We start from the raw sequence: 23,587 nt of genomic DNA on the forward strand, positions 1-23,587 counted from the left end.
TGCTATCCAGAAGCTTGCTCTGCACATCCCCTACTAACTTGTGAAGCGTCTTAGCGTCCCTTTAGCAACTATGATGTTCCGGCACGAGGTGAGGCCTAGACTGAAAGGTGCTTTTGCTGTGCCGATGTCCGTTAGGGCTCCCGTAGTCAGATTCTTGGAGTCAAGTGTGCTGTCGAGGGAGGCGAAAAGGCGTTATGAACCACCATTTTCCATCAGCTTTTGCAACCCGACGCGGCAGAGGCGTATCCCACTGTGGATGACCTGGCAGACGAATATAGTAACTGCTTGGAGCTGCGGCGGATATAACTGGGAATGCTTTAACCATTGCAGCGTATAATGTTGTTCGCAACCCAGCTATCTATGCCACAGTATCAGCCAAGATCCAAAACGTGTTTCCGGACCCTTGTTAATCCATGGATTTATTTACTCTGGAGAAGCTTTCGTACTTGGTAAGTCGCTTATTATACCGACATAGGAGCTTGAGTATGCTAAAGTTAAAAGACTGATGTTGGTGTGATAAAAGAAGCACTGAGGTAAGATCCGTGAGTGCTATATCGTCGTAATGACTGACTGTGACCAGGCCATCGTATGGTGTTCCCGGTCGAGTTCCTCGGGTTGTCCCATCTTCCGGGGATGAATTCAACGGCTATCAAGTTCCTTTTGGGGTAAGACTCGATATCTACTCCATGAAGGTAGATACTGGTTGACACCGACTAATCCAGACCGTGCTGAGCATACCCGGACGATGCACCATAACGAGAACTTATTCCCAAATGCAGAGATATTTGACCCTGAACGATGGCTGGATCCAACACGGGCGAAAATACTGGAACGGTATCCGTTTGCCTTTGGAAAAGGGTCACGCTAATGTGTTGGAATACCGTATGTGCTTCGCTCAATTTCTCTAGATAAGATTCAACTTGATTCAGACTCGCCTATTGCGAGCTCTACGTGATGTTAGGCTGGGTGTTTCGCCAGTTCGACAATTTGAAGACACCAGCAGACTAGGGAGGAAGTGCTCTATGATGGTTACTTTTCAGGATTTCACCCACAGAAGAACAATAAATTTGTATTAAAACAGGCTAAGGCTACGCAGACCCGCTACGCTGTCTCTAACCCAGTCGCTCTATTAAGAAATATGGTTGTGCTGTGTTTTTGCTCTCTCGACTAATTAGGTACTGTTGTTCAACTCAGTTTTAGGTACCTGGAGTGAAGCAGTAGCTGAGTGAATTATTCCCTTCTTCAATGTTGACTTCTTCTCTCACTTCTGCCCAGCAGGTCTGCTGCCTCCTCTCTTCTTGTACTCCCCAGTTGTTTTCTCCTTTCTCTTCTCTATCCCCCGGCCCTCCCCTCGCACTCTTTTACCAGCCAACTCTCATACTTTGAGTACCTCTGATTTTCTTGCTTTTCCACTTTCCATATCACTCTTCTACACAGCCTCTCGCCTGGAATCCACTGGCCTCCATATTCTACCAAAACCAATCTAAACACTCTCAAGTATCAGAACCTCCACAACCAATCCAGTACTTAAATAAACCACCGTCAAGATGCCCATGATTTGGAATGATCAGGCAGATGCCAAAGTACGCAGCCCTTCTCCCCTCCTCTCATATCCTATTTTTATTTTTCAGAATGCCACTGCCACCTTAGCTACCATAACTGAAACTAACCTAACCTCGAACTTCAGCTTCTCATGGCTATCATTACCAAGAATGACGCAAGAATGAACTGGGCCGGTATCGCGGAGTACATGGGTCCTGGTACGTCCCGCGCCAGTCCAACCTTTCCTTCTACGATGCTACGACTCTACTTGCTAACCCATCTAATATAACAGATTGCACCGTCAGTGCCGTCCAGCACCGCATCCAGCGCCTTAGGGACAAGGCGGCAAAAGCGGGCGATTCTGCCTCTGCTATCAATGGAGGGGAGAATGGCAATGAAGGTGGTATTAGCTCTGCAGCATCCAGTCCCGAAAAGAGAAAGAGAGGAAGACCAAAGAAGGTGATTCCGGCAGAGGAAAATGCCAATCCTACTGATGAAGGCGAGGAGGGAGGTAGTCCTACCAAGCTGCTGAAAGGCTCAAAAGCTCAGCCTGTGAGCATGGAACAGGGCCAGCATGAGGTGAAAGAAGAATGTTCGGAAGATTTTGCCTGATTTTCATTGGGTTTAAGCTGGGGTTGTTGACCCAGTTATTGGAAAGTGAACATACTGTCCCGCATTGGTAGAGTTGAAATACGCCATGCGTACCTTCAGATAGCAATGGTCTAGGATTTCTTATTGATCAGAAATGGCCGCGCTATCACTACCTATCATCCTGAAATTTCTGACCTTCTGTATTTACCCAGCTACATCGAGAACAGCTATTCTTCCTAAAAGCGAACATATTCCCAACGCCAAACCCCCATTATGCAAAGTCATCATCCTCAAAGCCGGCATCCTCAGGAGCATAATCAGACGCAGAGCTCTCTAAATAATCTTCACGCACACAAAAAAGAGCATCACCATCAACAAGCGGGTCCGCATAGTTAACCATCCCAGGCTTAACTGTAGCCCGGCGTGGTCTGGTTGCAGGCTGCCGCTTGACAGGACTACCATCACCAACTACCTCACCTCCCTTGACTAAACCCAAGCTACTGCCGGCCAGAGGCAAAGTTTGATTCTGTACCTGATCCGTTCCAGGAGTAGCCGGGGCAGAAAATAGAGGAACATCAAACAACTTCTTTCTAGGTGTATCAGTCACCACAAAATTAGGACCCAGCACAAAATCAGCATCCAGCTCATACTCGGCATCAATGTCTCCATCGCTGTTTATCTCTGCCTTGAGGGGCGAGGCCGATGCGCTCTTGCCAGTATCGGTTCGCTTGCGCTTAGTAGATCCGACAGAAGATACAGTAGAAGAGGCTGTACGGGGCTTGCGGGAGGTAGATGCAGTGCTGCTAGCCCCGGACCCGATACTGAAGTGTCCCTCAGTTTTCTTGTCGGAGTTGGTGGACTTAACCATCTGACGCATACGGACGAGACGCTCGGTGATAGCGCGGGCAGTGGGTTTGTCTCCTTCGGCTGTTAATCAAAAGGTTGATTAAATTAGTTTGTTTATATGCCAGAACACGGAATGGGGTGTAGGAGACTTACGCCATGCTTCAGCAACCTTGTTGGTGTTGACTTTGAGTTCGTGGGTTTCAAGGATTTTCAGCAGAAGCTATATTGGCGAGCAAGGTCTGTTACTTATGTATGTCAAAACTAAAAGCAACGGATATACGTACGAGTTGGTCCTTCTCAGGGGTCCATTTCATTGGCATGTTGTCCGGATTGTTTGAGAAGAATCTTGATAGACGCTCTGATGTGTTTGTATGAAGTAGACGTGGGAGGTGGGAAGATACTGGTCTGTAAAGTCCAAGGGAAAGGAAGAGAAGCCTAGCAGGAGTAAAAGAAACCAAGAGACCTAACACATATCAAGTTGAGTGAGAAGAAGTGTTATTGTTTTTTCTATTACTTTCTTTACTTAGGTTTGCTTCACTCTCCTCCCCCATCCTCTCTTCCCACAACAACACGACCTCATCTTCCCTCCGTTTACTACTTGCCTTGTCTGCAACTCTTGACCCTGACTTTACTTCTCTGGCTAGGCATAACTTACACTTACTGTCTTTTAACTGCTAGCATCATCTTCTCCGTTCAGCCTCTTTTCCTATTTTCTCAAAACAAACGACTATAAGTAACACAAAATGGTGAACTGGAAATCTGGTGATAGTACCAATCGCCTCATTGCGGCCATCATCGCTGCTAGCCCGGGAAACAAGGTAATATAATTAACTTCCTAGACCTGCCGACCAAAGTCCTTGCTAACCTGTTTAGATTGATTACAATGCCGTTGCTGCTCTGTTTGGTCAGGGTGCGACTTATGACTCAATTGAAGGGCAATGCCGCAAGTACCGCAAGATGGCGGAGGAGCTAAGGACTGATGCGACCAAACAAAGAGTATCAATTGCTGGAACTCCCCGTAGTCGTGGAAAGATCGGTACTCGAACTCCTCAAGAAGCTCAGAGCAGAGTCACCAAACCGCTATCTGCCTCCCCTACAAAGGGGAAGACCGGCGTTACGAAAACCCCAAATACTCCCACGAAGAAAAGGGCTAAGAATAACGTGGAAGGTAGTTTGATGGATGCTGATATTGAAAGCAACAACGCCAATGTCGGGGCTGAACCCATGAATATCATCCCAAGCATAGAAGAAGCAAAGTTCGAACCTCCTACTGCAAAGGGCCTTGGCTCTTTCGTTGGAGTAGTCGTCCCAACCAAGGTGGAGGAAGTGACCGCTACAGACAAGGAGAAGGAAGCCATGCGGTCCCGCAGATCGCAAGCTCCTACCCAGGATTCTGACACCGATGACTATGTGAATTCCCGGGAGAACTCTCCAAGCGCTGGAAGAGGCCGAGCCCGTACTCGCCGCCCGCGTACAGCTTCAGCTACTGCTAAGTATGTCGGATATGACTTTGGCTTTGTTGATGAGGAGTTCGCCTAGGCTATACTTTCCTTTTTACCTTCTGTTATGCTTCTGAATGTGTCCGTGTCCTATCAGATTTTGTATTCGCTTTGTGGTTTCGTCTTCTTATTTGTTTGAGAATGAGCGGAAGGCTTTATGAACACGAGCATGAGATTTCAGGTTAAGGAGAAATATGCAGGAATGTGGTTGGCAGAAATCTACCAGGATGAGCTTTTGTTTTTGTTTGTTTCCAACGCATGGTGCTAGGGGTTTATTGCTTTGCAATATCCAATGCGTACGGCAGGGTCAGCTTTAGGTGTCTGGACTATCATGATAGTGGGAAACACTTTGAGGAGCTTGGAATAAGGTCTCTACTTAGAATTTAAGTGAAATGCATCCGCATGGAGTATTCATCCTAGCACCCATATACAGGTGCATCTGACTGCTCTACAATAATGAACCAATGAGCCAAGTTAATATACGAGTATTAATTACCAGCAGATAAGCTCAATTCCGATATAGTTAAAAACCAAAAAGGAAAAAAAGGGGAGATTCAACGAAGAGATGGAAGAGCAGCAACCGGCTCACATCCTTGCCTTCTTCCCGGACTTCCCCTTCAACCCCGAAACATACACAACATGGTTGCTCAACGCAAGAATTTCAGCATCCTCATTGAAAATTTGAATATTCACATCGTATCTGCCATTAGCAACCTTGTGGGAATTCGATCTCAGTAGGACCCATTCCGTATCCGGCTCGGGCCGCTTCTTGAACTCCACTGATAGACACACTGTGGAGAGTGCGTGGTGCATGTAGAAGTCCGCCTTGTGGGTTGCCGGAGGTTGGAGGGGCTTTTAATTCGTAAAATTACTGCGCGTTAGCTATTGATTATTGTGACGCCACTAGGAGAAGTATAGAGAAGCAATGCCTCTCTGGAATAAGCTGACCATATCCGCAAGCAACGCCAAATGGAGAAGATCAGAAATCTTCGACCCGTCTCGAAACGATAACCACACTTCGCGTTGGTGCCCGCCTAGTCTATGTCCCCATAAACCATCTGACGAGCGCGGGGCAACCCAATGGAGCTTGCGAGTTACGGGAGTTGCGTCAACGACGGGGTCGTCGATTATTACGCAGTCTATTTGCCGGCTGGGGTGCGGATGTATAGTTGACCCCGCAGTGCCCTGGGTAAGGCCGGTTTCTTTATATAGGTCGGAAAGCGTAACAATTGCAGTGCAGGCTAGTGACTGCTGTGATGGTACTGCACCACAAGCATATCCTTCTTCTGGGTGTACCTCTAGCTCTGCATTGACAACGCACATTCGAGAAGTAGTACGGAGTGTTCTGCAGGAAATCGACACTTGTCCTGGAGGGACCATGCGCAAGAACTGAATGAATACATGGACTGGGTCGGGATATCTTGCTTTGTGGATTCCGACTTCGGGCTCTGTGTTGGTATATCTTTGTGCGGCGGAAGTTATCAGAGCGGTTAAGTATCCGCCCAGAACAGAGCTATTCTTGCCAGTCAGGTCTCAACCATGGTCGGGAGTAGAAGTGAAGCATACTGCTGTGTACACCAGTCGCGAGAAACCTTGGCTATGAAGCGGCCCTGGGAGCCTTTCACCTGTGATAACGAAGATATTGCCTCTAAGAGGGATGGCTCTGGCTGAAATGGCATTTTGCCCAAAGATAGAGGATGAAGCCGGTAGAATACATGGCGGGATAAAGGGCCGGCGGATGAGTTGTTGGGCTCAAGATGTGTGTCACCTCCTTGGTACAGCCTTGCCTGCAATCACATGTCCACGGCCTCGCGGCTACTGGGCTTGAAAGCGATCCTCCAACACGGTATTATACCAACGACATATCGATAAGACAAAAACACAGATGACCTTTGGATCCGGAAGGAAGTGTGTTAATGCCTAGTTGAAATCTTTCTTCTCAGACTTTTATCTTCATCAACGTTTTTTGCATATTTCACATTGGTTCTCTGGGATAACACATCTAATACCTGCCCAACCAAAAATTCCATTGCCCATGTTGAAACGGCGAAACCTTTTGCAAACCACCCATGTTTTAAAACACGGCCCGCGGCGTTATGGACCATTTCAAGTGGCTAACTGCTCTCTTCAAAGATCTTCAAACTTGCCGTACTTGAATCAAGGAAGGGCTGCCTCGATTGGGCAGCCTTGGTGCTCCCTTGAGTTCCTACTAGTATTGAATTCTCCCGGGGATGAATGCAGGAAACTCCTAACCACATATCGCGATGATCTCATGGAACATGAACTCAAGTTTAGTGCGGACGCAATAATTCGAGGGATGAATCAACCGTCCATGTCCGCTTAACAGACTGCAGGTTGGCTAGGGCACGTTTTCTGGAGCACCTTCCCCGCAACTACAACATACGATGCAAAAAGCGGGGGTGTTCGACATCCATACCATCCAAACAACACACAGCAATCTACAAATGGGGTTGTGTTTGCATCTAGGGATGGTAAGTTATGGCGGGGAAATGGTGGAATGACAAGTATGCATGATGGGGCACCGAGGGTGATTCTTACGCTCGAATAGTATCGACCAGATCATACCTGAGGTGCCAAATCGGTCTATGAATCATGCAGTTACATCGACATATGGTGATCCCGGTCTCAAGTTACACGCTATTTATCCTGCGACGTCGGATGCTCGCACTGAGCGCATTACGGCCCTTGAACGTTGGGCGATGAAGAATTTGTTAGGGTTTCAGCAAGGAGCGGCAGCAGATCCGAGACTGGGCAAGAACGCAGACAGATGGAATGACGGAGCCATCGGTTGACCAATGCAAGGCATTCTGCGCAAGGGGAGCCTGGCAATCGGAGAATCCGATGCAGACGGCAGGACTGGGGCCAGGCCGCCGGACGCGAACCGGCTAATTGGAAGTGTTGCAACAACTCGAACAGGAAAGTAAATGTCGGTCGTTCCGCTCTAAATGGGCTTCTGGGCAAGAACTTTTTATCAATATTATCCGAAAACCATATCAAGTTTTAGCATTTCCATTGTTGGCGGTGTTAAGCAGGTTGGTTCCGCAGCCGGAGCCGCATGTCCGAGGTTGCAACAACCAACGAGGCTGGGAGCCTTTGATGCCATTGTGGAACGCGGACGGGCGTCGGGTTGTGGAATCGGAGCCCGACCATTCCAAATTCCCAATGCTTATTGCAGATTGCAGAAGGGTGCGCAATTGAAATGTGTCGGTGAGAGAGAAAGAAAACGAGACGGAGGATATCCCGAGCGTGAGCCTCACGTGCCCAGGCCTGTCTCAGTCTGTCTCCTGACGCGGCGTGACCAGCCGAGCGCGCCTTCCTCGCTTTTCCGAGTGGCGGGGATTTTTTCAGCCCATCTCTTGCTCATGCAACCCAACTTCCTCCCGCCGTCTTCCTCTCTTGCTTCTGGTTCGAATCTGCATCTCGCGACCGATCAAGAAGGAGGCCAAGGAGGAAGAGGTTGAGCCATGGACCAGGGAATTACCGTTTTCCACAAGGACGAGACCCTCCAGCAGAAGCAAAAGGAGGCTGCCGTCAGCAAGAAGCCGAAGCGAGGACCCCTCGACATCAACGAGCAGTTCGCCCTAATCAAGGTCTGCGAAAAACGAGCAAAATACAAGGAAATCCCGGAGATCAGCTCGTCGAAGTTTTGGATCGAAATTGAAGTTGCTCTGGAACGGGAAATCGGTCGCCGCTATTCACACTACTCCTGCCGCCGACGCATCAATGAGTTCATCGCACAACGTGCAGTAATTCGGGATGCCATCAAGAACGGATCAAAACCCCCATTTACACTCATAGATCCTGAAATCATTTCGATGTTAGATACCTGGAAAGAAATGGACGAATTCAAGGAGCAACTAGAAAAAGAGAAGGCACTAAGCCAGCTGGTTGGCCCTGAACGTACCGAAGTCCCCCAGAACAACAAACTCCAACGAGTCGCCGACTGGGTGAAAAGCCTTCCAGACCCGGAGCCTCAACCTTTAGTCACTCCCCCTTCCACCAATTCCTCTCAAACGCCAGTCAAGCAAGATGAAGCCTCCGCTCTCTGGGCTCGGTATCGAAAGATCGAAGATTACCGGGCCATTGCACGGTCCAACCATCTCCGGACCTTGAACAATGATCTAGTTAGCAGCCGGCAGCTGCTGTCAAATATTAAAGAACAATTAAACTCAAGTCTTCACGATCAGCGAACAACACCACAGACACCAACAGGTGTTAAGAGGGCCCGTGAAGATGACGATACGCCCCCAGATCGAGCAGCACCACGCCCGAGGACGCAGTTGACCGATCCAGAGTCAATGGCCAAGCCAATATTGAAACAGAGCCCGGGTAACTCCCATACCCTTTCTCGCCCCGAGAGGAACCCAGTCCAAAACCAGATTGAGACTGTATTCGGCAAATTCTGGGACAGCATGTTACCGTACTTCAAGGAACGAGCCATGAACGACGGCTTGTGCATCACAAAATCCGAGACTATTATGCACGACCTATTCAAAGAAGTCGGGGTTGCCATGACTCGGGCATTTATAAAACTCGAACAAACCACACGAACCCCACCTCACAACCCTCTTCCCTGAATTTTCTTCGCATTGCAAGCATCGAGCATTGTCGTTTTCAAGTCAGCACTGCTTCTCTATCGTTACTGGCATGCATTTCCTATCTACTGCGTTATTTCACCCTTCAATTTTGCGCCAAATTGCTCGTTAGATCGCATAGAGTCGATACCCCTTGTTTTTGGGTTGTTCTTATTTTGGGTTCTTATTTCATCTGCATCTTGAACATTTCCTTATACACCTGCGCATCGTCTATATCTTTCTTTGTACATACATGCATAACTACCTTACTTCGCGCAGCGAAGTAACTCAAGAAACAAGCACATAAAGTTTCGTATACACCAATCTATTTAACATTTGGTGACTTGGGTCGTAAAAGTTGTCTCGCTGTTCATATGAACCTATAGCATGTTATGACGTATGAATATATATGCGCGAGAGGTTTCCAAACCCGCTGGACTTTTGATAACCCCGTTCCGCCATAGAAGAGGCCTCGACTCACGGTCCACAAAACGAACAAGAATCTAATGACACAAAATAATCCACTGGTTGACAATCTCCTCCATATCATGCGCAATCCCCCACTGCGAAATCAAGCACCGGAACAACTTCTGCATCGAGTTCATCTCATACAGCAGATTCCGAACAGCCGCAACACCAGGAGGAGAATCCGTCTTCCCCTCTGTAACGAACCGACTGGTTTCAGAACCCGTAGACGGCCGCGCATTCTCGCAGCCTAGATTCAGGTCTGCGTGCGAGAGCAACGCGTCCTGCCAGACGATTGTACGCGGGAGATGGATGTTGGCTATACCGGTGAGGGCGAATACAACGTAGACTGTTGCCGCGGCGAAGAGCGAGCTGGGCATGTGGATGACGTGTGCGCGGCCTCGGGGCAGTTGTTCGATTATGTCTTGGATTGCGATGGCGTGGAGTAAGGCGCGGCGGGCGTCTTCGGTATTGACCCAGTTGAGCATGTCGAAGCTTGTGCGGAGGGTTCGCGAGCCGCCGGATACTTGCTGCGGGATGTCGTACCGGGAGCAGACGTGGCGACAGAGGACGGTGGAGTTGATCATTGTGTCGAGGCATAGGGTGTGCCAGCGGAGGAGGACTTCGAGGCGTTCCGAAGCGGAGAGGTGGATGCTCATTGTGATTGTTTCGTGGACTTGGGCGAGTGCTCGTCGGACGTCTGAGCGGCCTGGTACGCCTACGGCGGCGAGATCGTATTCGTCTGAATCGGAGATGAGGGATTGTAGGCCTTCGAGGATCACTCGGAGGGAGAAGGCAGATAGTTGGTAATCAAGAGGTCTAAAGCTGCTGCTGGGTGGGAAGAGGGAGCGGAATATGAGTCGGAAGGAGGGCTGTTCTGTTTTCTGGGTGCGCATGTGGGTTAACCACTCGTCGGCACTGTTGGCATCAAAAGCCGCCTCACTGCTGGGTAGAGTAAGGGGGTTAGCGACGTGACGAGTGGACGCTCCGTCGCCGGACATCTGTGCAACTAGCCCATCAAGAACATAGTATGCGAGCAGGGCACGTTGCTGGATCTCCCGAGCAGCCCATGTTCGCCATTTGTGATCTTTTTCGGAGCTGGGTGAGCTAGGAAAAGGGATCTCCTCCATAGAGAAGGCTTCACTATCTAGCATACCGCAATGTCGAGCCCAAAAAAAGCCAAGAGGCCGGAAAACTTGACTAGTTGTGCGAATAGCACGGCTCTACCGTTGAGCTATGGTTAGAATACAGAACGAGGGAAGCGAAATGATTCAGAACACACCTTGGATAGAGCCCCGTATATCTGCCCCAACAGTGCAGTTAGAAGAAGTTGCACGCCATTGCAGGCATCATATGGTCCACGATGTGTAATCAAAGATTGCCACTAGATATATCAGCAAAAGTACGGCTTCGACTCTTGCAACAACTTGACGTACCGAAGTAGAGACAGCTGTATGTGCTAACCGCCATAATGCTTCACCCTGGTAAAAAGTTAAATATTGTCGACTTCAACGTATTTTGCACTACATACCTTTGCAACGGAGTCCTTAGGGCCGAGATACAGAGACCCCAGAGCCATGGCGTTCAAAAGCAGCGCATGGGTGCAATCCCGGAAAACAAAAGTGGCCCGGTGAAGGATCGGAAACGTAGGAATGAACCGGACGAAGAACATGTGCAGGCACTCATCCAGAAATACAGATGTAACGGAGGTCGCCTTAATCGCAGCAGTCACGCTGGAAGACTACGAAGCATAATCAGTTGCATCGTCATGCTGAAATACAAAATCGAGGTCTTACCGAGCTTGTCACCATATCAGAAACATCGCGCACCGCCTGATGGCTGCCGCCCGAGGGGATAGTACCTATCGATGAGGCCCTATCATCGAAGGAGTTGGGGGAGCCAAAACTAACACCGCTGACATCTTGGACTACGGGGGGTATCGGAAGGGATCCAAGAGGTATCTGCCATTGATCTGAGGTGTCTGATGACATGATGCTCTGGAACAAATTCTCCGAGTCGGGCCATATTAGGGCAAAATCAAGGTCCGAAGCCATACCCTGCAGGCCCGATTCCTCGTGCGCATCTGATGTGTCCCATGCTTGACCTGGTGCTGACACTACGCCGTCTGCTGGGGCCCTGGGAGGCTCCCAAGGAAGGGCATCCAAGGAAGTAACTTGGGGTGCCTGCAGGGGTTGCTGTGCTTGAGCTTGAGCTTGTTTGGTGACAGCGGCGCGGGTATGCAGTTTCTCATGGCGGGTCAGCGCATCTTGGCGTGCAAATGGGCGACGACATTCTTTGCAAACGAAAGGTTTTGATCCAGTATCTTTGACATATCAGGTCAGTGATCAGCTTCGATGTTCCTTGGCATATGCATCGCTTCGAGCTCTATGCACTAGGGGCCCTTACGGCAACGTTCATGTCTCTGAATGCCGGGGTCAATATAACTGTATCCACTGGCGGGGCAATAATACACCGAGGTTGTTACTAACCCTTAAATGCTCAGCTTTGGAGAATCCCTTGTCACATACACGACAGATCAGAGGCTTGGCCCCTGGAGATGCGGTTGATTGTGGCATAACTCAGCGGTCAATGGGGAAAGGCAACCGACAAGTTAATCGTGCATAGCCATCCACACCAGCAGAGTGAAAATGACCTTGGGGAAGTGGAGAGCAGGAGACATTTGAAGCTTAGCATGTTGACGATTGAGGGCGATGGAGGCGTGGGAAGTGTGGGAGGCCGTGTGGGAAGATTGTGGGGCAGTGGGAGACCGTGACTTGCCCGATTGGGGTCTCTTGGCGCCGCCGCCTCGACTCTTGTTTCTGAAACTGCCGACTCTCCATCCGAAATTCCTCCATCGTTCATCGGGATCGAGGCTTGGCCTCGCTGCTTGGCAGGCTTCGGCTGCAAGTTCGGATTCCGGAAGAGAGTTTTATGTCTTCATTCCTTCGGGATGGATCCCGAACGAGGCCTCAGCGATTCAGCATGTGCTGTGATGGATGCATGTTGCACATACTCTATCGGGAGCACACCATCTCCGGACTGCACGCTTACTCTACACCGTACACCAAATGATATAGTCAGAACTCTAGCTCGCCTTCGTGCGCTATAGTCATTTCCAATGGGTTTCCGGTGTCTGTTTCGGCACCAAAGACTATCCGGTCGACTGGAACCTCGTGGCTTAAACGGTTGTCAGAGCCACGGTCGGAGCCCATTTAGCCGACATAAGCACCAAGGTCCATTTTCCAGAGGCATTCTTCTCCAGGATATGAAATTTACGCAACTAGACATGCGGAGTTAGGCCGATGGCTTCCATTATTCATGCTTCTCCAGTCTCCACAGCCTCACCGGCACAGGTCTCGGTCGTAGACTCGCAATAGGCGAGGGCATCCACTGAGTGCAGCCTGGAGTATGACTCGTCAGTGCGGTGGAGACTGGACAGACGGCGTCGCGTTCTCCTCAATCTCCGCGCACTCCCCCCCGGGGATTAAATCTGTAACCAGGAAACCACGATAGGCGAGTTAGTCATTCCCCAGCAGAGCTCGGGACTTCCTCCTCCTCAGTATCCGGCAAAGGAAGACCGAGTTCTCGCCCAGAGGTGTCAGGGCCATCTTTTCTTATCCCTTCAATATTCCCTGCATGCAGTTGCTGCGTTTGCCTCAACTCATCGAAAAGCCGCCTGGGTTTGCTAAAAAGAGTTTTGAGAGGACGAACTCCAAGTGACTTATACTTGACTATATACGAACCTGCCTCCGTCTATGGAAATGCAGCCCGCTAACACTGCTGAGAACCCTCAGCAAGTGCCAAAGAAAGATCTTGATCTGGTAGAGAGCAGCGAGGCTGGTAAGCCTTCGACATATGCCGACATAGTTGCCTCTGGCCTCTCAGCGGCCCATCGTGATTTTTTGTTGGAGCGCCATGGGACACTGGAGCTGGACCCCATGCCTAGCATGGACCCCGCGGATCCTTACAACTGGCCATCTTGGAAGGTAAGTTCGCGTCTCAGTCTTCATGGATAGAGTTTAGCTGACATGTCTATTTCGCTAGAAAATCGCAAATCTTATTCTAGTGGCGTTCCACGCTTGCATGGGGACGTTTGCTGCTGCTGGTATCATCCCTGCTTATGAAACGATCTCTGAAATGTTCGGCGTCTCCCTCACTCGAGCGAGCTATTTGACTTCCCTTCAAATTGCTATTCTCGGTGGTGCGCCTTTATTCTGGAAGCCCCTTTCAAATCGATATGGCCGGCGGCCGGTTTTTCTCTTTTCTTTGATCTGCAGTTTGGTGTGCAATGTCGGGTGTGCAAAATCCCCTGATTATGCCTCACTTGCGGCGTGCAGAGCTTTGCAAGCATTCTTCATCTCGCCAGCATCAGGTATGGCTCACGGATTCCCAATCCCGGCCATTGGGTCGAAGAAAAATACTAAATTATGCCTTTTATAGCCATCGGGAGTGGTGTAGTGATGGAGACATTTTTCAAGCAGGATCGAGCCAAGTACATGGGTGTCTGGACACTGCTACTTACCCTTGGAATTCCTTGCGGACCGTTCATTTTCGGTTTCGTTACCTACCGTGCCGGTTACGTATGGATCTATTGGGTCCTAGCGATCGTAAGTTTCCCCATTTCGAAAGGGTGCATACAGCAACCCTTCGTTAATGCCATGCCAGATCAACGGAGGCCAGTTTATTTTGTACCTCTTTTTCGGACCCGAAACACGCTATGTCGGCAGCAATGAAGACCCTAAGGAGCCTGCGTGGAAGAGAGAGTATCTCAAGGTCCGACGGATTGATCCGACCCCTATTCACTGGACCGAGTTCATCAAGCCGCTGGGACTATGCGCCCGTCCATGCGTTATGATACCCGCCGCGGCGTATTCCATGGTTTTCCTTCTCAGCAATGTTCTGGCCACTGTTGAGGTACCGCATTTGTTGCAAGCGAAGTTCGAACTCAATGCAGAGCAACTAGGCCTGCAATTCTTGGGCCCGATTATTGGTTCCCTCATCGGTGAACAGCTAGGCGGACGCATGTCTGATCTTTGGATGAATACGCGTGCGAAACGGGCAAATCAGAAACCAGAGCCAGAATTCCGTCTTTGGCTCAGCTACTTCGGCTATGCCTGCTCCATCGTTGGTAATATTGTCTTCCTTGTTTTCACTGAGCAGTCCAAGCAAGGGAAGTGGAACGTGGTCCCAATCGTCGGTATTGCCATCGGAGCTGCCGGTAACCAACTGGTAACAACCGTTCTCATCACGTATGCGGTAGACTGCCACCCAGACGATGCTTCGGCCGTCGGTGTGTTTATCACGTTCGTCCGTCAGATCTGGGGTTTTCTCGGTCCGTTTTGGTACGTTCAGTTCAGCCTCCTAGTGAAGGTTGTGTTGCAGTTGCTAACAAGTATGCAGGTTTCCGGGGATGTTTGAGAATGTCGGTATTGCAGCAAGTGCCGGTGTATGTGTCGCGCTCATGGTTGGGGTCAGTGTTCTGCCGACAATTGGAATTCAGTGGAAAGGACGTTCTCTTCGCCCAGCATCGGAGTAACCTATATTTCAGAATTTGGAATTGGTTAGGATATGGCGAGGTTTAGTTTTGAGGTTTTGACGATATTTATTCAAGATAGAGGCCAGTTTGGTCGGGAATGACATGGAATAGAAAGACAAACAAGTTCAGGAAGAACTGAGCAAAAGGCCACGAGCGGCTTACCGGGTAAACACTCATATAAGTAGCCCCTATCTAGGACGTAGTAAGTAAAAATCTGGCCGGGAGCCCGTCGGGAAGGGAATCAAAACCAGCCCACACAGCGGGCTAGCTCAATCGCATGATGCTTTTCGGGATTCCGATCGGCTTCCCGAAACAAGGCATTCCCTTCCCACAACCTTGGCAATGATCTTAGTATTGTTGATTGGTTCATTGAACCAACATAACACTTGCAAATTCCGATATTTAATCCTGAAAATACTTCCCAGTATGAAGTAAGGACGTTTTGAGGGTTGCTCCTCTAGATAGCTGCGTGAATTCCGAGGAGCAAGATCGGGACAGCCCGACAACGGTCAGTGTGGATAAAACTATACCCGCCATCAATGTGTCCTGCATCGCTATGTTTACGAACAATCATCAGCACCAGTTTAGTTTAGCCCTATGTATCTGCACTTAACTTATAATAGATTAAGCTGCATAACTCCGGCTTCACCTCCAGTCTCTCTTCTCGCACTACGGGCTGCACCCTGTACAGTATCTCAAGTGTGGGGAGCGATTGTGGGGATGTGGGAGTGGGAATATAGGACAACTCGAGGAATAAAACCACCCTCATGTGTTCATCGCCGTACCCCTTGGTAGAATTTTAAACCACCGCAATATGTCTGCACCAAAAGGCCCTTTCACCCTCGTCACCGTCAACACAGCCCCTGAGCGGGCGAAGCGGCTCATCGGCCGCTTGATTGAGGCCCTCAAGGACCGGTATACGATTATCCATGTCGATAACTGCGAGAGTATGTATTACTTTCTGCCTTGATATCTCGATACGCACTATACTATTATATTCTGCACAAATACAACGGAACTGTGTCTAACGATCTACAGGTATCGACCAAGTCGCTCCAAAGGTGACAGAACACAAGCCCGATGTCTTGGTAAGCTTCATTCATACTCCCATTAGACGACGGGATAGGCAATGAACCAAGTCCGCCGCGTTTGGCTTCATAGTTCATACTAACCCGCCCCGCCCACAGTTCAGCGCATCCATGTGGTCCGCCGAGCAAGCCGCAGAAATCCAGTCCGTTGCGCGCTCAATCAGGCCGGATATCAAACTGCATGCGATACCGCAGGGGCTGCAGGTTGAGAGGGGACCCGATGCAATTGTCGAATATCTTGTTGAGAATGTGCCGCCGCTGTTGGACGGGGAGAATTAAGTCTGACTATCACGGTTATTACTTACTACTTAGATTTCAGGGCGGGGTTTAGAATGCCTATTTGGTGACCTCCTCTACGGACCAGCGCCTCGCATGATATCCAACTGGTTTCACTGCATGTATATACTGAAAAGGCTATAAGTAAATATTTAACTTTCTTGTTGGATTGGTCTGCTGAGAAATGCTCTCAATTACAAATGTTGGCTGTCCCACTGATCTTGTCTTGCTTAGTGGGATCCTGCGCGGGGTACAGACAACCATACAACAGTGGACGCAACGGTGACTGAAAATCACGCAAGCAACACCATCGCGGTAGTACTGGTAGACACTGGATTGTCTTGCTGGTACTGGTGGCTCTACGGGGACATTTCGGACAGAAACCATCCCAAAGAGGGAATCTCAGCCCCGATCCAAGAAAACATGTCTCTACTCTACGATGTCTGCGTCCCGATTTGTAAGCCCCATTATACAACCGCGGCAGCAGTATAAATACAAGGGCCAGTGTTTCCCCCCACACAATTCAAGCATATCTCTACTGGACCTACACAAATTCTTTTATCTTGTTTTAAAAAAGTCACCATGACAATCACCGACCTGGCAACAGCCCCCTCCCCAGCCCACACCGGGGCACAGGGAATCCCATACTTCACACCAGCCAACGACCCCGGCGCAGCACTCAACCCAACAGACAAAACCACACCAACACTCTTCCGGCCCCTCAAAATCCGCGACATCACACTAAAAAACCGAGTCATTGTCTCGCCGATGTGCATGTACTCATCCGCCTCAGACCCGGCATCGCCCTACGTAGGCGCATTCACAGACTACCACCTCGCGCACCTGGGCCACTTCGCGCTCAAAGGCGCCGGCCTGGTTTTCACAGAGGCACTAGCCGTCCAGCCCAACGGGCGGATCTCGCCTAACGATGCTGGCCTCTGGCAGGAGGGGACGCAGTCGGAGCAGTTCAAGGGTTTGAAGCGGGTTGCGGACTTTGTGCACTCGCAGGGCGGGAAGCTGGGTGTGCAGCTGGCGCATTCGGGCCGCAAAGGGAGCACGGTGGCGCCGCCGTTGGCGGCGGCGAAGGGCCTGGCTAGTCTTAAGGCTGACGAGGGGGTGTTTGGGTGGCCGGGCGAGGTTGTTGGGCCGAGTGGTGGGGAGGAGCATGTTTGGGCGCCTGGTGGTGTCTCGTATTGGCCCCCGAGGGAGTTGAAGACTGAGGAGGTGGAGGATATTGTGAAGGCGTTTGCGAGGAGTGCGGAATTGGCTGCGAAGGCGGGCGTGGATGTGATTGAGATCCACGCGGCGCATGGGTACTTGGTTCATGAGTTTCTGAGCCCTGTGACGAACTACCGCACGGATAAGTATGGTGGTAGCTTTGAAAATCGCACGAGGCTGCTTCGCGAGGTTGCCAGCGCTGTCAGGCAGGCTCTCCCGGCTGGCTTACCGCTGTTTTTGAGGATCAGCGCGACGGAATGGCTCGAGGGCCAGCCTATTGCTGCTGAGCGAGGATCTTGGGATATCAACTCTAGCATTGAGCTGCTCAAGTATCTTCCGGAGCTGGGCGTCGACCTTTTGGACGTGAGTTCGGGAGGAAACCACAAGGACCAACAGATTAAGCTCTCCACCAATTACCAGACGGATCTAGCTGGGGTGCTGCGCAAAAAGATCCATTCTGCCGGAGGGAAGACGCTGGTTGGTGCTGTTGGGCTCATTACCCAGGCGGATGCCGCTTCGGAGATTGTGAAGGGTGCTGATGAAGATGAGGCCCGGCTTGCAGAGTCCACGCTGGCTGGCGCCGAGCCAAAGGCCGATGCGGTGTTTATCGCGAAGCAGTTCTTACGCGAGCCCGATTGGGCGATACACGCTGCGAAGAAACTAGGTGTCGAGATTCAGCTGCCTGTTCAGTTTGGCAGAGCGTTCTAGACAACAAACATATCAAGATACGGTCGATGAAGGAGTTAGTAATAGATAGATTTGACTTGTTTCGGTGAATATCATGCATGACCATTCTAGAAGCATAGTGCCCTAATCCTAGTTACAAAAAGCCCCGCGATGCATGTTCATACACCAGGTCGAGTGTTCATTATTCTAGTTTTTTCTTCTTTTTTTTCCCGCTTCATGTAGGCGTGGACGAACCTTCTACGCCTTTCTTCTTTGCTCGAAGAGACTGGCCGGTTCCCTGGAAGCGAGGTTTCTCTTCCTCAACAACCTTTCCACTCTCATCTCGTTTTGGTACAGGCTTAATAGCGTAGCCGAAGAATAGTTGGTTGGGGGGTAAGCGTAGTGGCTGCGGGCCATTTGTCGTTCTAACGGGAGGAGGAGGGTGTTGCGGATTCGATGCTCCTGGAGTGGGAGTTGATGCCGTTGGTGTTGGGGTTTTGCTTCCTTTCTTGGCATTCAATCGGTGACCGCTAGACAGAAAGTTCGACGATACCGCTCGTGCACCTGCTGCAGCGTCTGTGGACTCCGGCGCTATAGCCGCGTAGTTGATCGACTGTGCCATAGTACCGTGTGGGTGAAGAAGTCCGCCGGCCGGCAGCCTCCCGCTGACCACGCTTCCTGGTGTGCTGGTGCCACTCGGCCGCTGCGGCTCCTCGTATCCCACAGGCGGTGCAAAATCAACTTCAAGATCGGTCTCCAGGACAGATACAGCGCTCGTCTCGTTCGCGGGCTTCGTTTCCAGCACGGCCATTTCGTAAACTTGATCATTATACGCAAACGTGAACACATCATCTTTCGTAAGGCAAGAGAAATTTCGAAAAGCGTTTTCGAGAACCGCCTTCGGGTCGCTAATGTCGAGGAAAGATGTGGATTGAGCTTGGAGCTTAATGAAACGGCCGGGAGGAAGGTCGGTCGACTTGATTTGCACTAAGTCGCCGGGTTCGAGAAGGAGTGTTTGCATTAGCTGTGTAGTTAATGGGTTAGCAGAAGTAACATACACAACTTATCACTTCAGTGACGACTTACCCAGTACGGTAGGTAAATCTTTCCCTCTTCAGCAATAAACTCCAGAACACCAGCGTGAGACATTTTCTCTTTTGCTCCATTATGCAGCTCAAACAGCATAGGATATGTGATGTGTAGTCGAGTTAATTTGTCGAGGGCACTGGGAGGCATGATGACCTTGCCGCCGTGATTCACATTCTCTCTTTCGGGACCAGGCATCATAGCGACGGGATAGCATCGATAATATTCATCGAATCGGCGCGAAGCTCCATGTCGAATCATTCCATCCATGGGATCGTCGTCCCAATAGCCACCTCGAAACTGCTCGAGTTAGCTGCTGCTGCTCACGAGAGGTAAACAGTGTCCGGATCAGTTCACACGTACCATGATGGCGAGAAGGTTGTGGAATCTCCGACTTCCAGATCAAGTACTTAGGTGCTTTTATACCTTTTGGAGCTAGACAAAGGTAGTTATAAGCTTTGATCGTCAACAAGGTAGCTTTGAGTTGAAGAGGTGGGAGGTTGTGAAAGAGAGCGCCGCAGTTCTCTTATCGCCCGCAGTGACGCAAATGGCTCCACAACGATTTTCCGACCCGACCCCAGACAAGCTCAACCAGGAGCTGCCAGATTTTCGACACCTCTTTACACAATTCCTCGTTTCACGCAAGATTAACATACGAAATTCACCTAATACACATGTCCGCCTCACTTCCGCGCCCGAAACGGGCAGGCGAAGACTTCGCCCGCACCCACCACCAAGAAGAGGGAGACAACACTGGGCCCGCCAAAAAACCAAGATTCGACCTTCGAAACCCGTCCACTCTCGCACCCGATGCACTCGATGACGACGCGATATTAGACGCGGACGAGATTGGGAGGCGTGGGCAACAAGTCCGCCGCAAAGCTATCAACCTCGATGGCTACGAATCGGACAGCGACAACGAAGGCTTTGATGCGCGGTCCTCGGCCAAGGCACAGCAAAAAGAAGCGAAACAAGAAGCGGAGGATGATGATATGTTCGCGGAATTAGAGGAGGATTTTGGCGCCGAAGAAGTGGACGGCGATGCAGCACTACGGAAGGACAAGAAGAACGTGCGGTTTTTGCGAAATGACGAGATTGAGGGACAAGTCGCGTCGTCGAAGAGTGGGCGAACGTTGCGAGTGGATCTGAGTCAAGGCGGCGACGCCGTTAATATTGACGAAGATGAAGAGAGTGAGAGCGACGTTGGTGAAGAAGACCGTGCACAGGTAGAGACCGGCATGGACGAGGAATTAGGAGCCGGGTCGAAGAAGAAACATGCGCCTTTGTTAGATGCGTTCAACATGCAGAACGAACAGGAAGAGGGTCAGTTTGATGAGCAAGGCAATTATGTTCGCAAAGCGGTGGATCCCGATGCTGTACATGATTCATGGTTGGAGGGAGTATCGAAGAAGGATATTCGGCTCGCCAAGGAGGCAGCCGATAAGAGAGACGCTGCGAGAAAAGAACAAGACCGCTTAAACGATAGCGTCTTAACATCGGAGGCCCTCAAAAATCTTATCCTGCAACTGCAGCGTGGCGAGACTGCACTGGACGCACTGGCAAGGATAGGAAAGGGAGCACCAAAGAAACCCAAATGGCAAGCGAAACGGAATAAGAACCGATCAAAGGGTGATGAGGATACAGAAATGGAGGAAGATGATCCTAAAGAGGTAGCAAGGAAGCAGGCGATTGAAGCTGTTACCGGGGCAGCTGATATTTTGATGACAAGAGGACAAGTTGAGATCTACGACACGGAACGCGAGGTTCTCACTAGACAATACCGCCACGAAACAGGCGAGGATTGGGTTGATCCTCCGCAGACTACAGATGCAGTCATAGAAGACGCCGGGTCTGCGATGTGGGAATATCGTTGGTCTGATGCCCGTGATGGTGGCGCCGTACACGGGCCTTATGACGGGCCCACGATGGAGTCATGGAAGGGGGCAGGCTATTTTGGCGAGGGAGTTGAGTTTAGGAAAGTGGGAGACACCGGAGAGTGGAATAGCAACATCAGTTTTGTATAGTACGAATGCTGAAGGGACTTTGTTTAAAGCCCCGATGAAGATACCAATTTTGAAGCATTAAATCTTTTCATTATGTAGACCTCGAAATCAACTAGGAACCCAAACATCAAACGGAAATATACCCATAGTGAGCCGCAAACAAGCGCCAGGATTATCATACATCAATGAGTCGATGTGCTCAGAAAGCATCGCGAAACCAGAGAGTTTTCTTTTTTTCCAGATATAACCACCCTTTTCCGTTCCCAGCCTACGATGGTTTATCCTGCCTTTCAGATACTCCATCCATTGAACACCAAAAGGATTCTAAATGTGATTGCAGAAGATGTCTATGAAATTTCCATGGCGTCTCCATTAGAAGCCGAAAAATTCACGTTCCCTTGATCACCGATGAAGCGCTGCTCGTAGGTTTTGACAAACTTGACACTGCGAGCAGGGTCGTAGAACAACTGGTAACTCCGTTGAACGTCGTCAACGTTCACTTCCTTGGCTTTCCGTTTCTGGCTGAGAAGATGTGATGTGGTGATGATGTTGCTGGCATATCTGAGGTTGGATTCCTGGCCAATCTTTGTTAGAAGAGCCAAAGCATCCGGCGACAGATCGATCTCTTCCTCTTGGGCTCGAATTGCCAAGATCTGTCTAATCTCATCGGCAGAGTATGGCTGTGTGCTCACAATGACCACGCGGTCGAGGAAGTCAAGCGGCAATCCGTGTGGAGAATTGTATGTGGTTCCCCGGATACGCGAGTTTCCGCGATTGCTTGCCATGATGACAATGGGAGCAAGCTCCGCCTCCAAAGCCCGGTTGATGTAGGAATAGCACTCAATGTCAAGCATGTGTACCTCGTCGATAAACAAGACACCTGGGATTATCTCTGCTTTGCCCTCTTCCTTCCACTCCGCGACCTTAGTGTTTATTTGGTCCCTAACCTCACTCCTGATCTCTCCGGTATCACCTGAGAAGAGGGCCAGGAATCCTTGCGAGCGCGAGTTGATGACATCAATCTCATGCAAGCTAACAGTGTGCACAATTTCCTTTCGCACCTGGAGCTCTCCCTCCGGGCATTGGACAAATTTGACGTCGGCGCCCATCGCATCGTAATCGCGGGACCGAGCATACGACCGCCCGAGCTTGGTAATCTTGCCTGAAGATTTGTCGATCGAGATAATATCTCCAGCCATAACCCGTTCCTTTGTCATCGAATCGATCATCTTGGTTCCCATATCGTAAATTGTCTCCATGTCGGTGGTTTTGATTGTGAGCTTTCCTTGTTTGTTGCCCTGGGCGCGTCAGTACATTTTTTGTGTCAACCACTCAACCCATCCTCTCTCGATAGTAAACTTACACCAGTCACACTCCGATCAATCTGAATCTCGACCACCTCGCCCTCGATGATCTCACTTTCTTCCTTGATCCGCACTCCGATGGACTTTCGGAAAGCCTGTGTCAGGGCCTCTGTTTTCGACATTTCCATCGAGAAGATTTCGGAGGCTGCGAGCATGGTAAATGGGACATCGGACCCAAGAGATTGAGCCATTCCCATAGCAATAGCGGTTTTACCCGTGCTAGGGGGGCCTGCGATCAAGACAGCCCGTCCAGCGATTTTACCTTCCTTCACCATCTGAAGAATGACTGCGGCCGCCTTTCGAGCCTTCTCTTGGCCAACAAGGCCCTGAGAGGCTGATCTCGGTTGCAAAGAATCCGCATCGACACCGAGACCCCTAATATGTGAATGAGCAGCGATGAGGTTTAGACCCCGGAGCTCATTGGTCTCCGCGACAGTAGAAATTGGCTGTCTCGATAATCAGCACCCCAAAAACCCAGCAATGGAATAACAATCAAACTCACCGCAGCCATAATAGAATTCCGATATAGGGGAAGGCTGCTCTCTGTTCAACAAAACACGACGTCGAAAGTGCTCAGGAAATCTGAATCAGTGTCTGATCGCAAGCCTTGATTGATCTCCGGAGCTGTCCCTGCTGATAGCCTCACCGCCCGGCAGAATTTCACCCACCAACTGGTTCGCCGCAGCAACAATTCATGGCAGGCGCGGAAAACAAAATAAAGAAAAGGAACCCTGAAGATTTGAATTCTCACACTTCACTTTATCTCAATGAGCAATCTTTGAGTCAATGGTAGAATCACTGAGAGCCGGGTT

General features: G+C 50.2%; 12 protein-coding genes across 12 annotated transcripts; 7 read left to right on the forward strand and 5 right to left on the reverse strand.

Annotated features, from left to right (window-relative positions):
* Nucleotides 1–1,547: 1,547 nt before the first annotated feature.
* On the forward strand, nucleotides 1,548–2,154 carry APUU_11766S (uncharacterized protein; the record flags this gene model as incomplete). The annotated part of the gene is made up of 3 exons (XM_041697892.1): nucleotides 1,548–1,583; nucleotides 1,688–1,760; nucleotides 1,835–2,154. 3 exons carry the CDS (start codon nucleotides 1,548–1,550, stop codon nucleotides 2,152–2,154), a joined length of 429 nt encoding a protein of 142 aa, XP_041551132.1.
* Nucleotides 2,155–2,404: 250 nt separating this feature from the next.
* On the reverse strand, nucleotides 2,405–3,299 carry APUU_11767A (uncharacterized protein; the record flags this gene model as incomplete). Its single annotated transcript, XM_041697893.1, has 3 exons — nucleotides 2,405–3,060; nucleotides 3,133–3,199; nucleotides 3,264–3,299. 3 exons carry the CDS (start codon nucleotides 3,297–3,299, stop codon nucleotides 2,405–2,407), a joined length of 759 nt encoding a protein of 252 aa, XP_041551133.1.
* Nucleotides 3,300–3,722: 423 nt separating this feature from the next.
* Nucleotides 3,723–4,518, forward strand: APUU_11768S (uncharacterized protein; the record flags this gene model as incomplete). The annotated part of the gene is made up of 2 exons (XM_041697894.1): nucleotides 3,723–3,797; nucleotides 3,853–4,518. The coding sequence occupies 2 exons, from the start codon at nucleotides 3,723–3,725 to the stop codon at nucleotides 4,516–4,518; spliced, it is 741 nt and encodes a 246-aa protein (XP_041551134.1).
* A 545-nt stretch (nucleotides 4,519–5,063) lies between these two features.
* On the reverse strand, nucleotides 5,064–5,801 carry APUU_11769A (uncharacterized protein; the record flags this gene model as incomplete). The annotated part of the gene is made up of 2 exons (XM_041697895.1): nucleotides 5,064–5,330; nucleotides 5,427–5,801. 2 exons carry the CDS (start codon nucleotides 5,799–5,801, stop codon nucleotides 5,064–5,066), a joined length of 642 nt encoding a protein of 213 aa, XP_041551135.1.
* A 2,162-nt stretch (nucleotides 5,802–7,963) lies between these two features.
* Nucleotides 7,964–9,076, forward strand: APUU_11770S (uncharacterized protein; the record flags this gene model as incomplete). Its single annotated transcript, XM_041697897.1, has 1 exon — nucleotides 7,964–9,076. One exon carries the CDS (start codon nucleotides 7,964–7,966, stop codon nucleotides 9,074–9,076), a length of 1,113 nt encoding a protein of 370 aa, XP_041551136.1.
* A 500-nt stretch (nucleotides 9,077–9,576) lies between these two features.
* On the reverse strand, nucleotides 9,577–12,114 carry APUU_11771A (C2H2 type zinc finger domain protein; the record flags this gene model as incomplete). Its single annotated transcript, XM_041697898.1, has 7 exons — nucleotides 9,577–10,761; nucleotides 10,821–10,922; nucleotides 10,975–11,019; nucleotides 11,070–11,279; nucleotides 11,335–11,861; nucleotides 11,945–11,960; nucleotides 12,028–12,114. 7 exons carry the CDS (start codon nucleotides 12,112–12,114, stop codon nucleotides 9,577–9,579), a joined length of 2,172 nt encoding a protein of 723 aa, XP_041551137.1.
* A 1,179-nt stretch (nucleotides 12,115–13,293) lies between these two features.
* Nucleotides 13,294–15,074, forward strand: APUU_11772S (putative MFS transporter; the record flags this gene model as incomplete). The annotated part of the gene is made up of 5 exons (XM_041697899.1): nucleotides 13,294–13,524; nucleotides 13,583–13,910; nucleotides 13,979–14,145; nucleotides 14,204–14,880; nucleotides 14,939–15,074. The coding sequence occupies 5 exons, from the start codon at nucleotides 13,294–13,296 to the stop codon at nucleotides 15,072–15,074; spliced, it is 1,539 nt and encodes a 512-aa protein (XP_041551138.1).
* An 814-nt stretch (nucleotides 15,075–15,888) lies between these two features.
* Nucleotides 15,889–16,441, forward strand: APUU_11773S (uncharacterized protein; the record flags this gene model as incomplete). Its single annotated transcript, XM_041697900.1, has 3 exons — nucleotides 15,889–16,021; nucleotides 16,113–16,162; nucleotides 16,262–16,441. 3 exons carry the CDS (start codon nucleotides 15,889–15,891, stop codon nucleotides 16,439–16,441), a joined length of 363 nt encoding a protein of 120 aa, XP_041551139.1.
* A 579-nt stretch (nucleotides 16,442–17,020) lies between these two features.
* On the forward strand, nucleotides 17,021–18,364 carry APUU_11774S (NADH:flavin oxidoreductase/NADH oxidase; the record flags this gene model as incomplete). Its single annotated transcript, XM_041697901.1, has 1 exon — nucleotides 17,021–18,364. The coding sequence occupies one exon, from the start codon at nucleotides 17,021–17,023 to the stop codon at nucleotides 18,362–18,364; it is 1,344 nt and encodes a 447-aa protein (XP_041551140.1).
* Nucleotides 18,365–18,557: 193 nt separating this feature from the next.
* Nucleotides 18,558–19,774, reverse strand: UFD1 (polyubiquitin-binding protein UFD1; the record flags this gene model as incomplete). Its single annotated transcript, XM_041697902.1, has 3 exons — nucleotides 18,558–19,346; nucleotides 19,409–19,708; nucleotides 19,772–19,774. The coding sequence occupies 3 exons, from the start codon at nucleotides 19,772–19,774 to the stop codon at nucleotides 18,558–18,560; spliced, it is 1,092 nt and encodes a 363-aa protein (XP_041551141.1).
* A 308-nt stretch (nucleotides 19,775–20,082) lies between these two features.
* Nucleotides 20,083–21,432, forward strand: APUU_11776S (GYF domain-containing protein; the record flags this gene model as incomplete). The annotated part of the gene is made up of 1 exon (XM_041697903.1): nucleotides 20,083–21,432. The coding sequence occupies one exon, from the start codon at nucleotides 20,083–20,085 to the stop codon at nucleotides 21,430–21,432; it is 1,350 nt and encodes a 449-aa protein (XP_041551142.1).
* Nucleotides 21,433–21,758: 326 nt separating this feature from the next.
* Nucleotides 21,759–23,286, reverse strand: rvb2 (RuvB family ATP-dependent DNA helicase reptin; the record flags this gene model as incomplete). The annotated part of the gene is made up of 3 exons (XM_041697904.1): nucleotides 21,759–22,709; nucleotides 22,775–23,221; nucleotides 23,278–23,286. 3 exons carry the CDS (start codon nucleotides 23,284–23,286, stop codon nucleotides 21,759–21,761), a joined length of 1,407 nt encoding a protein of 468 aa, XP_041551143.1.
* Nucleotides 23,287–23,587: the final 301 nt, after the last annotated feature.

The sequence above is a fragment of the Aspergillus puulaauensis genome, chromosome 1 (assembly GCF_016861865.1).
Source record: "Aspergillus puulaauensis MK2 DNA, chromosome 1, nearly complete sequence".
Classification (NCBI taxonomy): Eukaryota; Fungi; Ascomycota; class Eurotiomycetes; order Eurotiales; family Aspergillaceae; genus Aspergillus; species Aspergillus puulaauensis.